We start from the raw sequence: 23,327 nt of genomic DNA, 5'->3' as shown, positions 1-23,327 counted from the left end.
AAGGAATTCTGATCAGAGAAGAGGAAGAAAGGTCAAAAGCTTGTCACGGGAAGGCAGGAACAACACCACCAAGGCCTACAGTGAAAATGTAGGTAAAGACAGCAATACATCACCTTAAATGAATTCACTATCTCACTGCAGCACGCATACACACACACACACACACACACACACACACACAGAGTCGGCTGGTCTCTGGTGGCGGTGTCTTCTATGACAGTAACATTAGTCTCAGGGATAAAAGTGAAAGAGAATTGGATTTTCCTCTGCTTGGGGTGAAGACTGCCGGTCACATTTATCTCCACAAGGGGCCTGTGTTGTGTGTCAGTGTGTGTGCTCGTGTGTGTGTGTGATAGAGAGACGGCTGGTTTCAGGGCATTGAAGGTGGAGAGGGACGGCGCAATGATAACTGCCTGATTTCCGCTCTGATCAGAGGCGGAGAACACATGTATGCTTTGTGTGTGTGTGTTTGTCACAGCAGATTTAACAGCTGTCAGGCCGGAGTGGAAGGAGTCTTCACACCCTCTTTCTACCTATAGGAGAGATAGAGAGAAAGAGAGGTAGAGTGTGTGTGTGTGTATATCTTTAATTGTGTCACAGATTGTAGACCCCATGAACGTTGTGGTTCTGTGTGCCTGTGTGTATCCATACAGAAAAGCCAGGCATAAATGTCATATTGTACAAAGTAGACAACCATGATATGGAAAAGAGGTATGAAAAAAACTCAGAAAATCAATTATGTGTGTGAGTGTGTATATGTGTGTGTGTGTGTGTGTGTGTGTGTGTGTGTGTGTGTGTGTGTGTGTGTGTGTGTGTGTGTGTGTGTGTGTGTGCGCTTCATGTGTATGTATGCCTATGTATGTTATCAAGGATGGAGAATATTACCTTCAGTGTTGCATGCAGTCAAGAGAGAAACACAATGATGAAACACATTCATCCTGTTGTCTTGGCTTAGAGGAGCATGTGAGCCTGGCATGTAGTCACACGCACACACACACACACACACACACACACACACACACACACACACACACACACACACACACACACACACACACACACACACACACACACAGACTATCACCAGCCACCATCTAGACACCTGCCATACAAGATTATCCCTGCAACTGTGAAAGATAACAGAAGTTACCAATATACCAGACCACATGCACTCATGCTGTATATTAGCTCATTCTGTCTCGATGTCAGGTGCCAGTGCAAACACACACACACACACACACTCAACAACACAATAAACCCCTTTTACTCCTTGTTAGGACTTCTTCACACGTTACCCACACTCCAGAGACACACTCACTGGCAAGACGAAGCCTCTCTGGCTCATCGTGGAGCTGAAACATTCAGAAGAGCGCTCCTCAATTTCCTCCTGAAAGCGCATAATTAACTAATCACATTCGCATTCATTGCAATGTATTGCCTCTCATCGCCTTCAGGAATAACACACAGCCGCTTAAACCACCAACTCTGTGTGTGTGTGCCCGCAGATTGGGTATTGATGTTCTGCCAGGTGGAGTGTGTTATGGAATGGATCAGAGAGGAGTTTGCTCCCTTTTACAGCTCTTCATTAAGTGAAGGTAGAAAGTGATGCCTCTGCTTTATCCAGGATCATTCCGTGCCTCCTGTGTGTGTCTGTGTTCCTGTACATATATCTTTATGTAGACCATTTCAAGCATAGACCCCGAAAAACATTTTTGGAGAGTGAGGACATTTTGACCGGTCCTCACTTTTTCTATGAGCTGTTTGTGGGTTAAGACTTGGTTTTAGGGTTAGAATCAGGTTTAGGTTTGGGCTAGGCATTTCATTTGGATGGTTAGAGTAAGGGGCCACGGATTGTATTGTGTCGATGAGTGTCCCTAGAAGTACAAACGTGTGTGTCAATTACTGTGTATGTGCATGAAAGTGATATCAAACACTTATAGTATATCTAGGACATTCACTATGAGAGGCTGTTTGGTTGTATGCTGGTGTGGATGTATAAAATAGTGGTAGACTCTGTATATACATCTGGACAATAACATCTAGTGGCCATCACTGTTTGGGTGTGTGTGTGTGTGTGTGTGTGTGTGTGTGTGTGTGTGTGTGTGTGTGTGTGTGTGTGTGTGTGTGTGTGTGTGTGTGTGAGCGAGCGGGCGCACTGGTGGGCTAAATTAGCCCATTATTGAATGAGGCAACCCAAGGTACAAACGAGAAAATGAAATAACTGCTGTATTGATTAATGTTAAAGGTCTGAACTAAATGATACAATGCTTTTAACACAGGACAGATCTGTGTTCTGGGAAGTGCCATGTGAGGATGCAGGGGTGCGTAGAAACAGGGAGACAGAAACTCAATAACCTTATCCTGGGCACCGACATACACTCCACACCCCTCGCTTCTTCTTCTGCGCTCATTTCCTCACGTTTGTCTCTTCGTCGTCTCTCCCCTCATCCATCCGCCCCTCTTTTCCTCAAATCTTCGCACACATCTTTCCCCCCTCTCTGCCTCATTTGTTCTCAAGCCTCATCTTCTCTCATTTCCTCACTCTTGTATCCTATCTCATCCATCCATCTCCCCCCTTGTCCCCCTACATCCCGCCACCATCGTCACCTTTTATCCACTTTCCCCTCCTGTTACTCCTCTTGCTCATTTGTCTCAAGATCTGCATACATATTCAAAATCGGAATCGTTGGGCATATGTGTGACTCCACGTGTGTGCGCGTGTGTGTGTGTGGTTGTGTGAGTGTGAGTGTGTGTGCAGTGGGGGCAGATGAGATGGAGCTTGGTAATTGAGGGTTTTCCAAACGAGCCGATTGTTGCAGTGATTGTAAAACACATAAAGGACGGATGGATAAAATGAGGGAAGGGGGAGATGAAGGGATGATAAGGGGATGGAGTAGGGGAAAGGGGAGGGTGGGAGGAAAGAAGGGGCAGATTGCTGCACTCTCCTGATGTGTAGAGAGACAGATAAAGAAAAGAGATCTATTTTTTCTCCCCTCCTCTCCTGCATGTGGCACTCCAATTAGCATGACAATAGCAACAATCAGGTGACAGACAACGGAGTCGGTTATTAGAGTGGCACATGGCGGGTGCTTGAGTCCTATGAGGTTTAGAACGCTTGCTCGCTCACTCACTCACTCACTAACTACTTACTAACCTTAACTATCACAATTAAACCCCAACACCAGAAGCCGAGTCTTTCCCCTAACAAACTGTCTACTGTCTGGACAATTTCAATTTCTGTCCCCATAGTGTCATGAGTCCTGATGGGTAAGTTTGTGTTAACATTGAGTTCCCCTCTTGAACATTGAGAGGGCATGCAGACATCCAAAAGTAATTCATGCCAATACAACCATTTGTACTTTTATTGCTGCTACAAATAATACAATCCTGACAGTGTTACTTTAACTACTTTTTCTCTCACATCAACAAGAACAAGAACTACAACTGTCCACTAACATTACTGCTCCCTGCACTGTTCTGCTTCAGAGCTTAAATGATTATTCTAATTAATTGACTGTTTGGATAATTGCACAGCTTGAAAACAGTCAGATCTCACTGGGGAAACTGCAGGAAACCCCACAGACCATTTGGACCTTTTCATGCCACAGATGTCCTTGCAATTTAAGGCGACCTTTTTGATCTAGTGCTATGTTGTTGTACTGTAACTTACTTTATTTTACGGTAAGGTACATTTTATAAAGCCCCAAAGAGAAACTTGTCGTGGGCTCCAAGCCACTGCATTATACAACATACAGCACAATAGTGCACGTCAAATAAATACATCTACAGTTGCGGACAGCTAAAAGCTATGAGACAGTGGTAATGATGGAATATGGAGATCTTCCAATACCATGTTTTGCTTCCAGATACCAAATCAAATACTTGGACTTTGAGCATCAGCCGATACAGAGTACCGGTGCAATACCAGTCCATTTAAGAACATAGGAACATGTATAACGTAAGTTAACAGCTGTTTGCTACTAACCCTGTATGGATGTTATAGTTTCTATCATTGTTGGCCTAGCTCAGGTGAACTCCTAGTGCTCTTTCATTTGATGGTTCTTCAAATTCGTATTGCCAGTGTTGTAATTGGCTACACTACTGCCACCCCTAGTGAAGACTTGCATACGGTACACAACACAGTTTCAAGTGGAAAATATTAAAGCTATCTCTGGCTAAGGAGACACGACAACTGCTGCAGCAGCTTTTGTGTAGCAGCAGAGCAAAAGTGATTTCCGGGAAAAGAAAATTGCAGTTTTATCTGGGTGAAACTAATATACTTTAAAGATGTGGTTTTGGATCAATAGAATCACTTATTTCTCTATGCCCGACCCGGCATTTTACAGAATCTGTATTAGACCATCTCTATTTAAGAGTTACTCAACTAATCATCTTTAGGTTTTGGATTAATAATCACACAAAACACTACTACTACTACTACTAGTACTACTACTACTAGGGCTGATTCTACTACAAGAGTTATTTCTGCCGTTGCTGATCCTACGGTTGCTCCCACTTGCACAAACCAGTCCAACACCTGAGCCCAGAGCAGTCAGGGTCAGTCTGCCTGATTAGACTGAGGGCGGTGTGAAGGGACCAGCTGGTGCTTGAGAGAAAAAAAAAAGCCTGAAGGAATTATTGACCCATCTCAACTCTCACCCCCTCGCTCGCACATACACACTCTGGGCTGTGACCTGTGAAATTACTGCTCCGCTAGTGAGATTTGTTTCTGAGGAGCTCTATCAGCTTCTCAATGTGCCGTGAAGACAGGTGAGAGGAGAGGCACAGAAAGAAACGCATTTAGAAGTAGACACAGACACTCACTACATGCATACGCCATAAACACAACACAGACACACATTTTTTTTTATCACAGAAAACAGAGAAGTTAAGAGCTCCTTGATTTATGGAAGAAATTTGCTTGAGAAAGCCAGGGTTCTACAGTTTAGCTGTGCTATTGTCCCTTGTCAGGAAACGTAAAGTATTTTGTGGCAATTTGTAAATGTATTGGGGTGTTTTGAATCAGAATAGAGTGTGCCAGAAAAAGGAGAAAAGAAAGTGCCATAATTACGTGTTGGCCTGTCAGAATAAAATAAACCCATTTGTTTGTTGCTGCATTACTTTTGCAAACTGCCTGAATCCTGCGAACCAAAGGTCACAGTCATTAAGCATCAAGCATCATTTCGACAATGAGAGAGAGAGTTAGAGTGAGAGAGAGAGGATGACGGAGGAAAGGAAATGAATAAGAAATGCAGAGGGGTCTCATTGTTAATATGCCTGCTGCTGAATATTCATGAGGCTAAAAAACACATCCAATTAACTTTATGAATTATTAATATTCATGATAAAAGCCCATGCATATGCATTTGCTCTTTTGTTGTTGGCCTAAGTGCCACTGAGAACCACCGGGTGATGGACAAAAAATCTTTGCGTGTATGTGTGTGCGTGTGCGTGCGTCCGCGTGTGACAGAGGGAGAAAGCAGGGAGGCAGAGGTTTATTTGTCTACCTGCATGTTTACATTTCTATTTCTCTGTACAAACTCTCTCTGTCCTTTTTGCTCGCCCGTAGATCTCCTGACAAACAAGTGCATAGCAAGGTGTCAGACCAGTTGCAGTGAGGAAGGTGAATACGAGGGAGGAGGGAGGCCAGCTGATGTGAAAACACATTTTATGCGTGAAAAGGTTACATGTCCACACAGGCGTCTCTCCCTCGTCAGAATGAGCAGGAAGCAGGGTTTTGATCGAAGGTATTAAATGTTAAACACGTGTTAACGAGTTGCTACTGCGCTGAACGTACAGCTGTTGTGACGACACCTGTTCTAAGCGATCCCTTGTTTTGACACTTAAAATTAGGGATGGAAGAATGAATTACTTTAATGAATTGCCACACAGCCTGTGACCATCCAGCCTCACATAATCTTTTTCCAAAAGCTCTGACTCTTAATTGATAAACTATTTTCAAAAAGGGAATAATCCAGACTAGCACCACATGCTTAATACCAGGCATTGTTAGATCAACAGAGACTAATTGAATTAATTCCAATGAAGGCTGAATCACCAACCATCGACACTACTGGGGAGTTTTTGGAAGCACTGCTGGGCCAGTTTTGGTTTGAAATGTCCAGGGCAGCGCGACAACATGCATGGGTAAAAACAGAGACACTTGGAAATGAGGATGCTGACACGTTGGGTTTTTATCAGTCACAACTCAATTTCTAGCGGTAAAAGCAAAACATCACCAACCATCCAACTCGTATGGAACGATATCACTTCGAAGAAGATTGTTTCAGTTTGGATTACCTAAGAAGTGGGTGATGCCCATTGCTTTTCATCCCAAAAACTTGAATCAGGGTTGATGATGATGATTATAATGCATCACGTTTTTTTTCCAATCTGTGTTCTCCAAAATCTATCTCTGCTGCTATCTGTCAACTAATAACAAATCAAGCTTTGCATGTTGGTCTCATAGTGACTGTCTGTGGTTTGGCCCTGATCGCAGGGATGTCTAGATAGAGCAAGGATTCAGCTTTCCTCCGTATTTCATTGTTCAACTTTGTAAAAGCTCCGGTGTTGTTGGAGATTGGATCAACAAAAGTGGTCGAAACAAGCAGAGCGAGCTGTGTGTGCTGTGTAAGTGCGGATGTGAGATGAAAACCAGCGGAAAAGGTGAAAAGGATGTGTTTATGTGGCTTAGTGTTGATGTACTTTGAGATTTAGTGAAAGCAATCGAGGCAGAGAAGAGAAGAAAAAGGAGATTAGATGGACACTGACTGAGAGAGAGAGAGAGAGAGAGAGAGAGAGCGAGAGGAGAGTGAGATAGGGACATTAGAGGAGAGCAGGATAATGTGTGTGTGTGTGTGTGTGTGTGTGTGTGTGTGTGTGTGTGTGTGTGTGTGTGTGTGTGTGTGTGTGTGTGTGTGTGTGTGTGTGTGTGTGTGTGTGTGTGTGTGTGTGTGTGTGTGTGTGTGTGTGTGCGTGCGTGCGTGCGTGCGTGTGCGTGCATGTGAGTGTGCGTGTGTCTGAGAGATCGAGAGAGCGAGACCCAACGATAACAAATCAGCTCTTTTGTTGAACCAGGATGTCTATCTCACCTACATGAACAAAAACCCACTCTAATTGCCTAACACAATCATGTGAAGTACACAAGTGGCTGTTTGGGTTGCGAATGGACGCCATTCACATGTACACTGCCATGCGTCATCAGTTTGTTACCATGGTAATGGAGCTTTTATCTGATCAAGGATCCCCGCCAACATCGCCATCACACACACACTTGCACACCATTATTACACCACACTCAGAGAAGAGAAAAGGGAGAGTACACAGACCACACACCTCCTTCAATCAGCCACCCACCCATGCAGGACGGTTTTATAAGACTCACATCTCGTCACGACGCCTTCCAGCCTGATGATGTTCGGATGGTCAAACTGTCCCATGATGGAGGCCTCGGACAGGAAGTCCCTCCTCTGTTTGTCAGAGTATCCCGCCTTCAGACTCTTGATGGCCACGTAGATCTCCCTCTTTCCCTGCACACGCAGCCGGCCGCTGCACACCTCCCCAAACTCTCCTACACACAGGGAGAAGATACAAGCTTATATTATGAGAAATTATTTTACATGACTAAAATAGTTTAATTTTAAAGGTGCTTCTTTGATATTTAATCATCAGTTTCCGGATATAAGGTAGACTGTCTGAGCATTTAAATACGACTAAAAGGAGTCCCTAAAATGAACCACAGTTTAAGTTCTTGAATTCACAAGTTGCATTTTTAATACTCTTTTGAGTTATTAATACAGCCCACTGCTGTTTTACTGCCAACTCACCAGCTCCAATGACTCTCTCTATGCGGATATTGGAAGCATCGATCTCTTTGGCAAAGTCTCTTACAGCCTGGTTGGGGTCTTCGTAGGTGTGAGGATGGATGTAGGTCCTGCTGCCTGGAAGCTTAACTTCAGGAGTGGAGAAATAAGGAGATGACCGGTTAATGCTAAATGAATTATATCATATTCAGCTTCAGTATTTAATAATAAAAGAATAAAAAAGGTTAATACTTAATACTAAAGAAAATAATAAAATTAGTTTTCTCCAGGAGCTGACACTAATTCCTCCTTTATGCTTGCGCCCGTGGAAATGTGAGCTTGAGTGTGGGCGCTGTGTTTGAGTGACATTACAAATCATAACATAATAAAACACATAACTACTATGCTAGCAATGGTGTTAAAATTACTCATAATTTTAACAGGAACCCATAAGGAGCTTCACTCTGCCAGCAAACATTTGTGCATGAAAGTGTGAAACAATGTGGTTTAACCACAGTGTCACAGAGATAGAGATTTACACTGCAACTGTGTGAATACCTATTATACATAGGAAGGTGTGTAAACGAAGTATAGGTGTTGTATTTGAACAGTGTTTTTTAAGAGTGCTTCCATTTCAGAGTGCTTCTGCGCCTGAATGGTTCAGCTGAGTTCAAAATGATAAAATATTCATCCTTGTGTCTGTTGTTTACGGCCATAAATACAGTCAGTGCTGTGATTCAGTGCAGGTGGGTGTGAGGTTTGGCTAAAGCCATGTTGTGTGAGTGTGTGTGTGGGGGGGTGGTGCTTGCATAAGCATAAACTTAGATTTAAAAATAAGAAAAAGTTTGAAAAATTTAACAAACAACTTCAATTTGCTGAAGGAAATGACAGTATTTAATGATGCTTTCACACCTACAGTCTGACTTAAAGAGGTGGTTTGGTCTGTATCAAATTGAAACATGGTTTGGTTCATTTGATCAGACCTTAGGCCTAGTTGCAGGAAGTTGAGCCACGTCCGATGCACGTCTCTCTACAAACCACGTAAGTCATGAAAAGTCTTTAGTGCTCTCCCCTAATTGCTTTGGGAAACCAAAACTAATGGGATTCAATGTGAACACTAAAACAAAGACAGAAACCTTGTATTGGACCATGTGTGTGTATGCGTGAATGCTTGTGTTTCCATTAGTGTGAATGCATGTGTCTTCACCTCGGCCGTGCTGGAACTGCATCTTCTCCTCATCGGGGTCCTGCTTGGCTTTGATATATCCACAATGCCTGAAAAGAAACACAAAGGTGAAAGATTATCCTATTATTCAATGCACAAACAACATTTCCCTCCCATATGAAGGATCACATAATCTTGGTTGCATGTGTTTTCTATATTAAAAAGCTACTGTGTAACATTTCCAGGAAAGTCCCAAACTACTCCGTGCACAGCCGACAGCGGTTTGTATGAACAACTAGATAGTTCCCTCTGCTCTGCACGCCCCACTCCTCTATCTAAGACAAGCCTTTAGGAGACAAAAACAAAAACAAACTATTCCTCTTTTTCTCTGTCGATTCCACACTTCCCTCTGAGCTGTTACGCCTGGGGATGAGTGAGTGAGTTATTGAGTGAATAATGTGTGTGTGGTGTGTGTGTGTGTGTGTGTGTGTGTGTGTGTGTGTGTGTGTGTGTGTGTGTGTGTGTGTGTGTGTGTGTTACAGAAGTCCCCATAGAGGCAGACCCCTGCATTAAATCACCCCTCTCTTTTTGTATCTCCCCTCTGGCCTTTAACCAATGGCTCTAACATTATCATGGGTCACAAACACAGCCTTTTATGCCCTCTCCCAACCCCCCTGTGCACACACCCTGCAGCGTGGGTCAGTTCAACAGCCACAGCAGAATATTGACGAATTGATCAATTCAATCCTGGCGTCCTGCCGCGAGGAAGTGTTAGACTTATTCTGTTTTACACACCTCACAGGGGTTTTGCTGCCAGTGTGCGTGTGTGTTGTGTGTATGAGTGTGTGTCTTGCTGGATGCTGTGGTGCCCTATGTTTGTGTCAGTGTATTTTCTCTCCACTTTGTTGTGCTACAGTCTTAAACAGTGTTTAACAGCTCTAATCAACCCGCGGCTAACTCTGTCTCTGAGATTTACCGCTCTCTTAAATTTGGAAGAAAATTTTTAAGCCAAAAAACATAAAATGTAACAGCGGTTTTATTTTATAAGGTACTAAACATGACATTAATACTATGGCCTCCTCTCCTCTCCTCTCCTCCTTGACTGCTGCACAGGTAAAGCACTAACCAGTCAGTATGTCTGTCCATTATGAAGACAAATTGATTTGGGTTAAGAGCCAGGAGTAACTGGGAATTTGATTTGGGGAAGCACCACAGAGCAGGAAAGGATAGAAAAGGAGACTGAAAGAAAGATAAAGAAAAGGGCGAGGAGACATGAAATATAGACAAAAAGTAGTAGGAGAGAATAGTAGTGAGGCCACAAACAGAGAAACCTCTTATGTCCAAGAATAAGAGACACGCGTAGGGACAGAAAGGGTGGGGGCCTCGGCAGGCTCAGTAAATCTCAGTAGTTTGGTGTTTAATCCTTCTGTTGATTTTACACAGCTGAACGCATGGTATAACCCAGACATCAATAGGCTGTTTTGGGAATACACACATGGGGCAGACTCATTGCTGGTGTTTGGGGATAAAGAGGAGGGGGCATAATATTCTAATGAAAGGGGAGCTGGGCCCCACCTGGTTATCAGCTGGGCTGGAGCCAGTCAAACACCAAGGGACCATCATAACCCCCTTGACACACAATGCTTTGGGGCATGTGTTTAGAGCATATGGGGAATGGGGACATGGGTCACACCTCTGCTCCATGTGTGATAATCCTGTGGGGATGGACACACACACACACACACACACACTTGCACCTCTGCGAAACATCAAGACCGATGTTTGAAACACTTCCCCATCACTGCTGGATGTGTGTGTATGTGTGTGTGTGTGTGTGTGTGTGTGTGTGTGTGTGTGTGTGTGTGTGTGTGTGTGTGTGTGTGTGTGTGTGTGTGTGTGTGTCTGATGGGAGATGAACACATTTCCATAGTAATTACAGAGCGACTCATTTCTCCTCTCCAGTTAGAAGTGTCATGAATCATTAGCGCTGCAGTCTAAAGCTTGGTACAAAACCTGACATGGCTGTGGCTTTTGTTTCCCCTCGCCAGCTGCGCCGGCAGTGTGTGTTTGTGTGTGTTTGTGTGTGTGTGTTTGTGTGTGTGACATGTATATTTCAAAAACTTTTCAATCCTTAAATTCAGCTGACCTGAAATCAGCAAACTGGTCAATGCCATGCAAAATCCTCTTTACTCGTGGCATCTAAAATGTGAATTATGTTTTTGTGTGTATGTTGAGGCAAGGTTAAAGGGTTTCAAAGGTTAATGAAAATATTGTGGTGACGGCAGCTGCAGGTTCATGAAACAAAAATGAGTTGTAAGTTGTAAAACTCCATCTGACGAGGACTATTGTGTGATATGATTGAAGACTGAAGGTTATGTTGAGATTTTTATAGTTAACAGTTGTGGTTAAGTATTCGCAAAGTCAATGATTGGAAGAGCAGCATGGGTTGACATTTTTTAACTTTAATTAAAAACGCCAAAGTAGCTTTAACCTATAATATCAAATGAGTCACAGAGTGAGAACTCCTGGTTGTGTCCTTTGTTTGTCATAGAAAATAGGTAAATGTCTTTTGCTGGGGACAAGGTTGCAGCCATGGCATGTTCCCTTTCAGGCTTTAGAGCAGTGGCAGATAATATTGTTCTGTAAAACAGTCTTGGTGAGTGTCCAGCTCTCTGCTATGGATTTGTATTCCACAGGTATTTACTTTACGGTATGAACATTCATAGGTCCTTGAGCCGGAACAGGTTTTGTAAAGAGACATTCGCCGTTCGCTGCTTCTTTATCCTGCTCGTCTTCAGTGTGGAGTTAGCGCTCCCCGTCACTGCAGGGGGAAACCATTGTTCCATTTAGCAGCCATCCAGCTGCACTATGCACTGCTGCTGGTTCATACAGTGAATATACGCATCCCACCCACACAGATTCACGCTCATGCAGATTGAAAGCACACACACATGCGCCAATCATGCAAAAACACACACGTTAATGGAGTGCGGTATCAGTATCACACCCGGCCTCACACTTCTCTCTCTGTTCCACCTCACTGAGGACAACAGGCTATCCCTGTCCTCCAAAGCCACACACTCCACATTTGCATATCAATTTACTTTTTAATATAATGCTCTGTCACTCGAGACCCATTTGTCATTCTGCTAGCAAGCTTCCACCTTCACAGAACTCCATCCATATATTATTATCGCCATAGCCCCTCCCCCAGTTTCCCCCTCTCTTCCTCTCCCCCGCTGCCCTTTATCTCGGGGGTGGTTTATTCTTTTCTTAATTCTTCCTTTCAGTGAAAACATTCCCTTATCAAATAACCCACATATCCTCTTTTCTTTTTTTTCTTCCTGCTGTTTCCATCAATTTATCCATCCCCCAGCAGGCCCTGTCTTCCACTCTTTGTCTTAGCTCTTCTTTTTTTTGAAAGAGGGATGGACATCAGGCACTGGAGAGAGAAGTAAAGAAACGGAGAGCAGGAGAGGGAGATGGAAAAAGAGAGTGCTGACAGGCAAGAACACACAATGGGGGTCCAAGCCTGCATACCAAATAACAAGCAATCAGATGGAGGGGGAGTGTGGGGAGAGAAGGGAAGTATAGGGATGGAAACTCGAAGGTTAATGTACAGAATGGGCGTCAGAAAAGGGGTGAGAGGGTGTTTGTGCTGCGACAACAGAAGCTAAAGATAAAGCAGTGATGGAATAAGATCAGTGTAAAAAATCAGTGTAAAAGAAGGAGGGATGGAAATGTTGAATACTGGATCAGCACATAGCTCAAACTGAAAGAGAGTAAGAAAAGGAAGACTCGATAGACAAAGAGTCAAAAGTGTTGCTGCTGGAGAGAAAAAAATTGTGTGTTTTTTTACTTCATCCCTGCTAGATAGATTCTTATCTAGTTTGCGCTCCAATAAACCAAGGACACATCTTCAACAGGTCGGCGGTCCATCACAAAGCTAACCCACGACAGATCAATACGCTCAAATTCAGCCAAACAGACAATTTGGAATATTCAGTCCACTCGATACGGAACTACAGTCTGTCGTCCTGTCAGGTGATAGCTCCGACTACAAACATTACAGGCACAGCTGCCAAAATATTCAGTTCAGAATGAATGTAATCACTTCTACAACCTCTTTACTCACTCCTTTTAGGCAGACATAATTGCATGATTATTTAGGCATAATCATGCTAACAGTCAGACAAACAACACTAGAAAGGTAGTCAGAGAGCACACACCTCCCTCAAGGCTATTCCCCTATCTCACCACGTTAAAGAAAGTGAAAAGAATTCATCCACTCCAAAATTGAATGGGTTCTTTCATGTGTCGTGCCCAACTCCTCCACAACATTTCATGTAAATCAGTTCAGTGTTTTTTTTTGCTACAACTATCAAATAAATGCTGCTGAAAACAAAAGTCCTTGATCAAGGTTATTACCTTTTTGGAGTAGGGAGAAAGAACCTGCCTGCAAACCTATTCAATATGCACTGTTTCATTATAAAACCCACTTTACATATTATATTTTTTTATCAAATATATCTTCTTTAATTTCTATCCTTTATTATTTTATGATTCATCTTGTTACTCTGCCCTGTGATTTGCCACCCTGCATTTCACTGCAAACACTGTATGAGCACATGACAAATAAAGTCTTTATCCCGGTGGTTATGCTGCTGGACTGCGTCCAGTATGACAACGCACAGTGATCCATCCTGATTGTGTAATCTTCTTGAAGTTTTACAAAATGTGTGACTAAGCAGGCCTTCCACTTTTTCCTGATATTGTCAGTGTTATGCCAAGTCTTCATTTATTGGCTTATTAGCCTCAGGCAAGATTGCTGCTTCCATTCCCCCTTCAGCCTGACTCTGGGCTACAGCGAGGGAGACAACATTGACTGCACCGAGTTGAGCTGATTTGTACTTCCTCTGATAATTAAAACCAGCGCTCCCTCTGTTATTTTAGTTTGCCGGGGTGTTTGCAGCTCGACAGCGTGCTGTGTAATTAAGAGAACGACCTCTGTCAGACACAAGGTTGTAAAAGCTGTTAACAGCCCGAAGCTTACAAAAAGGGTTATCTCATCACAAATGTCAGGTGAGCCGCTGGAGTCCCTATATCTGAGCCGGAGAGGAAGAGACAAGGTGAAAGAGTAGAGAAAAGGAAAGCGGGGAGATGACAGTGACTACAGAGGAGATCAGACAAAGGGAGGCTTTGGCAGGACAGAATAAAAAGCTTGATCATGCACTGAAAGAAGAGAGAGGTGGGAGAGGAGAGAGCTGTGGGGTAAATATGAGTGGTGGGATAACCTTGGAACTTAGTGGGACAGAACCCAGACTTTAAATCGTGTAAGAGACAAACACAGTTGTGTGGATGTTAATGTGCTGGTGACAAAGTGGCACAGACATTTAAAAAAAAAAAAAGTCTGGATCATTTCCAGAGTTTGACTTTGACATATGAAGAAGGAAGCAGGAGATCATCCAGGTCAGACGTGTTCACTCCAACAGGAAAATGCCTTTCAGGAGAGGGGGGGTTGGTAGAGCATTCAGGAGGCAGGACATGACACATAACTTTCTTATGGACATTGCATGTTGTTTTTTGTTTTACAGCACATCAATAACCGGCATCTACCCTTGTCATCAAAAGCCATTGAATCTTGTTGTCTTTCCCAGTTGATATATTTCCATCCTGTGGTATTTTTATTCTTTATTTTTGTAGTTTTGCATTAGTCTCATGCTAGAAACCTCGTCCATTTGCCCGCTTGCTCACTGTGAATTTCATCTTTCTACTGTATTCTCACTTGGGCTCACTGGGATTTCCAGACATTTCACTAGGGGGCTGATAGGAAAAGTTCTTGAAAATGTCCTGAGCAACTGACTGAGACATTTGTGTTCTCAGGTACAACTGCTCTAAAAAATGTTCAGTGCATGTCAGAAAGCAGCTAAAGTCAGAGACATGGTTTATCTCCATGTAAGTGAATAACCTTGGACTAATGCTGACCTGAGACATGGAGGGAGCTAATAAAGTGTGGGCCGTTCTGAGCTGCTGGTATCGCCCAGTTTGCTTTATATGAGCGGCTGGCTTTTATAGGATTAGAGGCCGGCTGCCGGCTGGAAGACGAAAGTGGAAATTGATACACTCAGATACAAGACAGAGTCAGAAGGAATGGTACGCTGTTTTCTCTTCCTTTCCTTTCCTCTCATTTCCTTTCCTCTTCACTCCTTTCTTTCCTCTTCTCTTTCATTTCCCGTCTCCCCGCATTATATTCCCCATTGCTAATCAGAATGACTAGAAAAATGAAATCAGTAAATCATTAGTCACCCCCTTCGGCATGACACAATAAAATGACACATCTATCCCCTCCACCCCTTGTCCTCCCCACCTCACGCACCCTGCTGTGGGTATCTTGCTGTAATCATTACTCATGATAATGGCTGATTCCATTTAATATCAAGCTATTAAATAAAAAATAATTACTGGGAATGAAATCAATAGATTAATTTCACTCATTATTTCACAGCAAAATGAAGCCTCGGTCTCCAACGTAGAAAAAAACAGAAATGCAGTCGCTGCTCGGTTGCTAATAAACAATGAGGTTTATGAAAGCTGATTGTGGATAATTAATTAAGAGTCAAAACGGCATGAAAAAACAAACAAACTGTGCGTGTGATGTAACGGAGTGTTCGGGAAAAACAAGTGAGTAAGATTTCTCCATCTGTCTCGCTCTCTTTCCCTCTCTTCATCTGGGCCGTGTCTGGCTCTGGCTCAGCACTTTCTGACCACAGTGTAAAAAGATTTACTCAGCTCGAGCTAATTATTAGGAAGGGGAAATGATTAGCTGAAGAGTTATGACTAATAAATCTGTCTATGTTTCATTAACACCCTGTTTGGAAGCATTTCATTCGGCTGCCGCTCATTAAAGAGAGTGGTAATGAAAGGAAAGGAGAGGAGAGGAAAGGTAAGGAGAGCAGAGGAAAGGAAAGGAGAAGGGTGTTGGTGGTGGTGTGGGGGGGGGGGGTTCTGGAGCTGGCTGCAGTAATTGATGTAATGTAGCAGAATTTTTAACAACCTGGTGCGAAGGTCAAATGAGAGAGGATGAATTGGGGTTGATGGGGGGGGAGCAGAGGTGCACGTCATCTGAATCATTAAGAGAAGTGTTTATTTATATTTGCATATACACATCGGTGTGTAGATCAGCGTGAAACTAATTCCCTTAATGATGTTACTACACTGACGCAACTTGATTAGGTCATGATCCTATTACATTTCCACATATGTTCATATGTGTGTGAGTGTGTGCGAGTGTGTTTGTGCGTGTGTGTGTGTGTGCGTGTGTGTGTGTGTGTGTGTCCTGTAAATGGATTTAAATGTTCTATAAACTTGAAAACTCCGGCCTAAAACAGCCTTGTCTTATATTTGTGGGACATTTGATGAATTTCCTCTGCAACGTCTGCTCAATTACATGAAGCCTCTGTAAAATAGTTTTTGCACCTGCGGCAACTCGCTGCGATCGCTGCACTGCTTGTGAGCCACTTTCTAGACGTTCTGCAGACGGAGCTGTATTTGGCGACATGTGAGAAAGCATAGCAGCAGTAATTGAAAGCACCGGCATCCAAGCATCACATAGAAATCTGTCTAATGACATTATGCACATAATCACCACCATCATCATTGAATATATGCCCACACACACCTCCGCTCACTGGCCTGCTCTGTATCCGGTTGGTATGCACAAAAGCCTTTTGGCTGCCAAATCATTATTAGCGCCATTATCAAGCAAACAGATCAACACCACCCACAGGGATAAGATCGCATTAGCTGATTACTGCCCCCACCAAATTCACCATATTTGGGAATCACGACTTTATTATTGTGCTTTTGTTCCTGACCCTTTTTTTCTTATATATCCTGTTTTTGTTATTTTGTGGTTTAAAACAAAGCATTTGAAGTTTTTTGTATTCTTTCTCACATACAAACTAAAAAGAAAACCCTCTCTTATTCCTCTTACTTTCATTCTTTGCTGTTTTTTTCATTTAGTTTTCTCACGTCTTCTTTGAAATCCAAACAACCAGGCACGCTCGGAACATTTCGAGCTGTTTCACACTCAATTAGTGTCCCTCGGTCTCTTTCTCTCACTACCTCTTAACTCCGCGTTCTGCTCTCTCAACAGCATGTTTCCATCAGCGCGTGCTTTCCCGTCCCTTTTAATTTATTTTCAATCAGGCTTCCTCTCCCCCCTTTTCTGTCATTAAGTTTTTAAGAATAACCCTGGGCTGCACAGCAGATGCTGCGGAGGTGAAAGAGCTTACGCGCACAAATGTGCACATCAACAGGACGTGCTATTGTGTTAGGAAGGTAGAGCTGTTGCCGCTCTCTATTAGTGAGACCGAGGAGTCTTTCGGCTAGAATCAGCCCCGTAATGACATCTCACTTTCCTTTGTGCCTTTCTCATACGACCTTTCACTCGCTCAGAAATTGTTGTTTTTCTCAAACTTGAGGGATCTCTATTTTTTTCTTTTCTCCTTTTTTCCATCTCTGAAAAAAAAACTAAACCTGCAGGAGAGTAATCAATGAAGATTTAAAGCCGGATTTAGTCAATTATACAGCTGATTTTACTAAGTATCTAATGAATTACTCCTAATTTGGACATTTTGAGGCATCTTCTGTAACAGATTGCAGCCGATAAACCCCTGCTGAATATCTCCAGCTCTGGCGGCAGATGTAATCCATGAAGGCAGACTATAGCTGTTCTTACATATGAACTTTGTAACACATGAAGAGCATAACCAGAGATTTTCCATGTGAGACACGTTCCCACATACTGGAAATAATCTGTTTGGTTTCAGCGCAGAGTGTCGTGCATGAGGCAGGAGAGAAAAAAGACATCAACACTCGCCCCCTCGCTCGCTGCGAATTCAGACAATAACTTGCTCTATTCACACATGGGCTCAATTGGACATTACACAAACTTTATTCTATCGGGCTGGCAGGGTAAAGTCTGCCCAGTGTCTGGTCCAAGTGAATCAGACGCTTGCCTTCACATTTACAGCTCCTTCGAGGAATGTCTAGAAAAGTTCAGGGTTGGTTATGTGAACGCAGCTTTTTAAGAAACGCACAGCAGACGATGGTAGAAAAAAACAAAACATAGATGGAACAACTTCATGTTGACGGTTTACCAAAACTCCCACGTTAAAATCAAGACCCACGGGAATCTGGTGATCAACCAAAGCCTGCAGCGTTTCAGAGGAAGAGATCATGGGCATGAGGGTGGAGAATCATTAGACACACACACACCTGCCTACATACGTGTTTGCTGGCAGCCAGAAGCTGTACCATGTTTAACAAGGAGCGAGAAAAAGTGAGGACCAAAGGAGAAAGCGCTTTTTGAGTGAAAGGCCATCTGCTGAATCCACGGCCATGCCAGGTGACAGCTATAGCTTCCCATCGCTGGCCAGCCTGCCAAAGCACCCTCAGGAGGACAAAAAGCACCGACTTCACACACAAACACGCACGCAGGCATATACGCGCAGCGGAGCAATAATCGCACGAACACAGCAATAACTGATGTGATTTGTCAGCGCCGTGCCGCGTCTGAGGAGCTTTCAGCTTTTCCCCCCCCCCCCATGTTTTCCCTCCTGCGGTAACAATAGCATAACAGCACTTTATTAAACGAGAACAGGACAGAACAGAATGGCCTGCAAATCAGCCCGTTTATGAGGCATGGCTGTTCAGCACGCTGCCAGCGAAGGCTGCAGGAAGTGCGGCGAGCGTGTGTATGTGTGGGTATGTTAGAGAGAGGAAGACAGAGAGACTGTGTGGGCGCACTGTACATTGTTACATTATAGTTCAGCGATTCAAAAAAACCTTCAATCAGGCTGTTCGAAATATGCTCTACCAGGTGTAAAAGGCACCAGCACTTCTATCCAGTCTAGTGAACATTGGGGGAATGATTAAAACAGCTGGCATTTAGGGGGGGGAAAGGGCCCTTACCAAATGTCTGGCGGGAAATCATTTCAACCCTGGCTGCCTCCCGGTGTCAATTTCAATCCCAATGTAATCATTGTCCACATTGAACTGGTCTCAGCACATACATCAGATTCTCGATACATTAGAGGGGTTTTTTTTTCATCCGGATGTAAATTTGGGGAACGGAACAGGAAATGAAAGCTGCTGCGCCAAAAGACGCACACAATGAAGAGAAAAGCAGAAGCACACAGAGAGAGAGAGAGAGAGAGAGAGAGAGAGAGAGAGAGAGAGAGAGAGAGAGAGAGAGAGAGAGAGAAAGAGAGATTGACGGATAAGATGGAAGAGATGAAAAGGCATGAGGTATGGACAACACAAGAAGAGGCCGACCAATCATTATTTTCAGACCTGAAGCATGAAACTCCTATTGCACCCAACAGTGCAATCACCAACCCATCATCTCTCCTACCCTTCTGCCCCCCCCCCCCCCACACACTCCACCTCTTTCAAACGCACTTCTAATCTACCTTTTCATCTTTCGCTCCTTGCCCCGCTCTCTTTCCCCCCGCTGGCTCTGCTTCTCCCTCCATCAATCTGCCCTGTTCTCTCTCCATCCCTCTCAAGCTGTCCTCTTCTCTCTCTCTATCTTTCACACCATCTCAAAATGTAGCTCTCTAGCGGCGCAAACGTGCTTCAGATGCACTTCCTCGGTTCTCCTCACTGGAGTCTGTCATTCCCAGTGCCTTTCTAATACGTTCTTATTTCATCCTCCACTTGTGTCTCCCCTTTACTTCACTTCTGTCCCTATGTTTTACCCCCCCAGAGTTCTCTCTCTCTTACTTTTTCCATCTCTCCTGTGTCTCTAGTGATGCAGCTTTGATCCTCGCTTCATCCCTCAGTTACAAAGACTGTACGCACTCCGCCGCTACACTCACACACACAGTTTGACTGATGTGCACATGTTGTTTAGTAGAAAGCAGTAATCAACACTATTTCATCCCAAGCGTTCCAACCTCGAAATTAAAAAAAGACAGAAACAGAGACAGAGAGGAAGAGGAGGACCTGGAATTGATGGCGGTGCATCGACCCCTCTGTAATACCTAGTTAACACCCCTTCAGCCTGTGAAGCCTGATAAGTCGAGTGTGAGTGTGTGTTTGTCATCATGTGAGTGCATAACACCGTGTACCGATTTCTTTCAGTCTCACAATTCCCCTCTGATTAAAAAGATGTTGATGTGCTCCTGTTCACCTGCCATACGTGTGTGTGTGTGTGTGTGTGTGTGTGTGTGCGTGCGTGTGTGTGTGTGTGTTTGTGCACACACCACACTGGACAGTCTCCACTAATTACATCCCTCTTCGTCAATAGTGAATAGAGCACTCAGCCTGATAAGCAATCACCTGAATCAATACTAACGTTTTTAGTATGTGTGCATTAGTGTGTGCATGGTGATGTGTGTGTGTGTGTGTGTGTGTGTTTTTTTTGTGTGTGTGTGTTTGCGTGTGTGCCGTCCCTAACATGTCGCTAATCTAGTCGGAGCTCATAGAGGATAAACATTTAGTTATGGTCACGGTAAATCACAGATGCCTGTCATCCCTTTCTCTCCTCTCCTCTCCTCTCCTCTCGTCTCCTCTCCTCTCCCATTGTTCCTCTTTTACTGATCCAAAGAGCTTTTTCGCTCCAATTCTTTCATCTCCTCACCTTTTACCAATCGGCGTTTTTTTATTTTCCTTTCTCCCTCTCATCTTCCTCTCCTTTTTGGCCTTCTTTGAAACAGAGCATTAACAGCAGCCTGACCTTCAAAGAGAGTGATCATAGAGAGGCTCTGCTCTTATACGGAAAACGTAGCCTTTACTTGGGCTTCGGCAGCAGGATAAATGTCAAAGTTGGAGGCCCTGCTTTGGTACACCCACATCCCTCAGCAGGAGGCGGAGGACCAGACCAAGTGGGGGATCTCCAGCCCGTGTATGGATGTGTGTGTGTGTGTCTGTGTGTGTGTGTCTGTCTGTGTATGTGTGTGTGTGTGTGTGTTAACCATTGTGTCTAAATGAACATTACCCACAAAACCTTTTTACATATGATAAGTGGCAGATTAGCTTTGCACCTTCAGGAACTACTGTTTTCCTAACGGGAGAGTGTGGATGCAAATCTATCAGCGCTAATCAGAAAGTACCGTTTTTCTTGGTGACCCTATGCTGATTACAGCTGTCAGTAGCATTCGCTGTAATCGACAAAAAAGCTCACAGTGTGTATATAAGCCGTCCAACACCAGCTCAGAGCTGTGAGTATTCTGCTGCCTTGTTATTTTCAGCAAATCCCACAAAAAGACCAAACCTGACAAAGCGTTAATATGTCTCTCAATACTTTCCGCTTCACTGGCTTGTCTGTAACTGTCAGCCCCAATCCCACTGTTTCCTACTTTAAACACAAATCTTTAGAGATAGACTGTGAATGTAAGACCCCGTTCAGACCTGGTTGATCCAATCACAAGTAGACAGTGCTAAGTACAGGTCTGGATGCACCCAAATGTGTCCACTACGTGTCCTGTGATCTGATCACTCAGACACCATTAGGGGATGATCTGGGATGCTTGTGGCCACATTATTTTCACAGTGTGTGTTCAAATGTGTCTCGAGCCACACATGAAGGACCATCTACTCAGCAGCCGTCACTGTCAGCCAACACACAGACACACACTGGGTAAAAACATCATATTTTGGTCTTTGTGAAACCAAATGACAGACATGCTTATTTGCATGTTGCACGGGGAGAGAGATCTGATCACAAGTGGTCACAGGATACTTTTTACCTTCTACTTTTACCTTCTTCAAATACATAATTTGAAATAGCCTCTGTTAAATTGTAATTTCTCAGGACTTAACAGCTGCCTGCGACATGTTGGTGATATAAACCTGCACTTCACCCTGTGCTCTCTGCCTGATCCTGTGGTGCAGCTCAATCATGTGTAGAGGGCCTCAGTGTCTCTTCAGTGTTGACCCTACCTGCCGCTGACAATGAAGCAAGTCACCAGGAAGATGAGGAGGACGATTCCTCCAGCGATGGACACGGCCAGGATGGTGGACTGGTTGGGGTCCCCGATAGCCAGCACATCTAGACAGGGACAAAGAGCATACAGCGTTTTACTATAACCAGCATAAAGGAGCATGAAAAGAAGCCGGGGATGTTTTTTGTGCACTAGTAAAGTGAGGGATGAAAAGACTAAGAGAGGCTGAGAGTTAAAAAAGACACCAAGGGGGACGGTGAGTGTGGCGGTGGCAAAGAGAATGAAATGAAATATGATAGCAATAGAAAAGGAGATAAAAGACAGAGGTTAAAGGAGAGGAGGAAAAAAAAGATAGCGGCAAATGGGTAAGAGAGAGCAAGGGAGGTGGGTGGGTGGAATAGTAAGTAAGGTCCTTGATGAAAAGCGCTCTCCCTCGCTGCATTGCCTATGAGCGTATGAGAGTGGACGTGAAAACTATTCCCGTTCGGCCGCGCTGTCCAAATGGATATGTTAACACTGCATGTAACAAGGCTACCGCCGAGAACTTTCTGCAAAGACGCATCGATTTTTACGCCACACCTATCGAGCCATTACTCAAAACAAATACCCCATTTATCTGGCTTAGCTAAGCATGAGTGGGTACGTGTGTGTCTGTGTGAGTGCCCTGTATATATGAATACGTGTGTGTTGGAGGTAAATTAATGCCTCAAGGCAGCCACAGAGAAGCATTGATCTCCTATTACATTTACTGGTGCACCCATACACTAGCCTTCCATAACAATCAATGGAATGGATCTGATTAGATAACCTTGAGATGATTGCCAGGGGGTTGGCTGAATCAGTCAGAATCTGTATTTTTCAGCACTGAACTTGACTGTGACCCTCTGCTATGAAGGTTCAGCAGCAGCTCTGTATACAATGATACTCAACCTGGATCGTGAGCTCCAAGCAGAGGGTTGAGGGCACAGTCCCAATCAGCTTCATAGTCAGATTCCTTGTTCTTGTTGCCAGATGGGAATAGAAACGCAGCCCAACTTTGATTGATTATTGAATGATTAGTAGGTTAATGTGTGCCTGCTGTATGCTACACAGACAATCTATAGTGCAGTGCTATACATTAACTGATTTATCCCCCTCCGCCTGCCTGTGCGGGAATCAATGCGTACATTGAAGAGCACGTTATGAGGCCTGTAAAGCAGAAAATCCTGGAGCAGATAATGAAGCGATAATGAAAGTGGATGACAGCAAACAAAGGAGGAAAAGGAGAAGTGACAGAGAACTTGAAAACATGCCAGCGGTACCACGCAGCATGCATGAAGCTGTCTGTCCCCACTGGGCTGAATCAAACTCAGCATGGATTTCTCTTTTTTGTTCTCTGCTCCCCCCTTTTCCCAAAGTGTGATTACAGAA

The 23,327-nt window shown here is 43.9% G+C and overlaps 1 protein-coding gene across 2 annotated transcripts in view; it reads right to left on the bottom strand.

Annotated features, from left to right (window-relative positions):
- epha4b (eph receptor A4b) overlaps window positions 1–23,327 on the bottom strand; it is an 80,251-nt gene that overhangs the window by 8,015 nt on the left and 48,909 nt on the right. For both annotated transcript variants that reach the window (XM_061083843.1, XM_061083844.1), the window contains 4 exons: window positions 21,916–22,024; window positions 9,010–9,077; window positions 7,827–7,952; window positions 7,385–7,570 (listed from right to left, as the gene is read on the bottom strand). In XM_061083843.1, coding sequence (XP_060939826.1) covers window positions 7,385–7,570; window positions 7,827–7,952; window positions 9,010–9,077; window positions 21,916–22,024 — 489 coding nt within the window. The remainder of the gene's footprint in view (window positions 1–7,384; window positions 7,571–7,826; window positions 7,953–9,009; window positions 9,078–21,915; window positions 22,025–23,327) is intronic.

This window comes from Limanda limanda, chromosome 13 (genome assembly GCF_963576545.1).
Source record: "Limanda limanda chromosome 13, fLimLim1.1, whole genome shotgun sequence".
Taxonomy (NCBI): domain Eukaryota; kingdom Metazoa; phylum Chordata; class Actinopteri; order Pleuronectiformes; family Pleuronectidae; genus Limanda; species Limanda limanda.
This window is presented reverse-complemented; position numbering and strand designations above follow the sequence as displayed.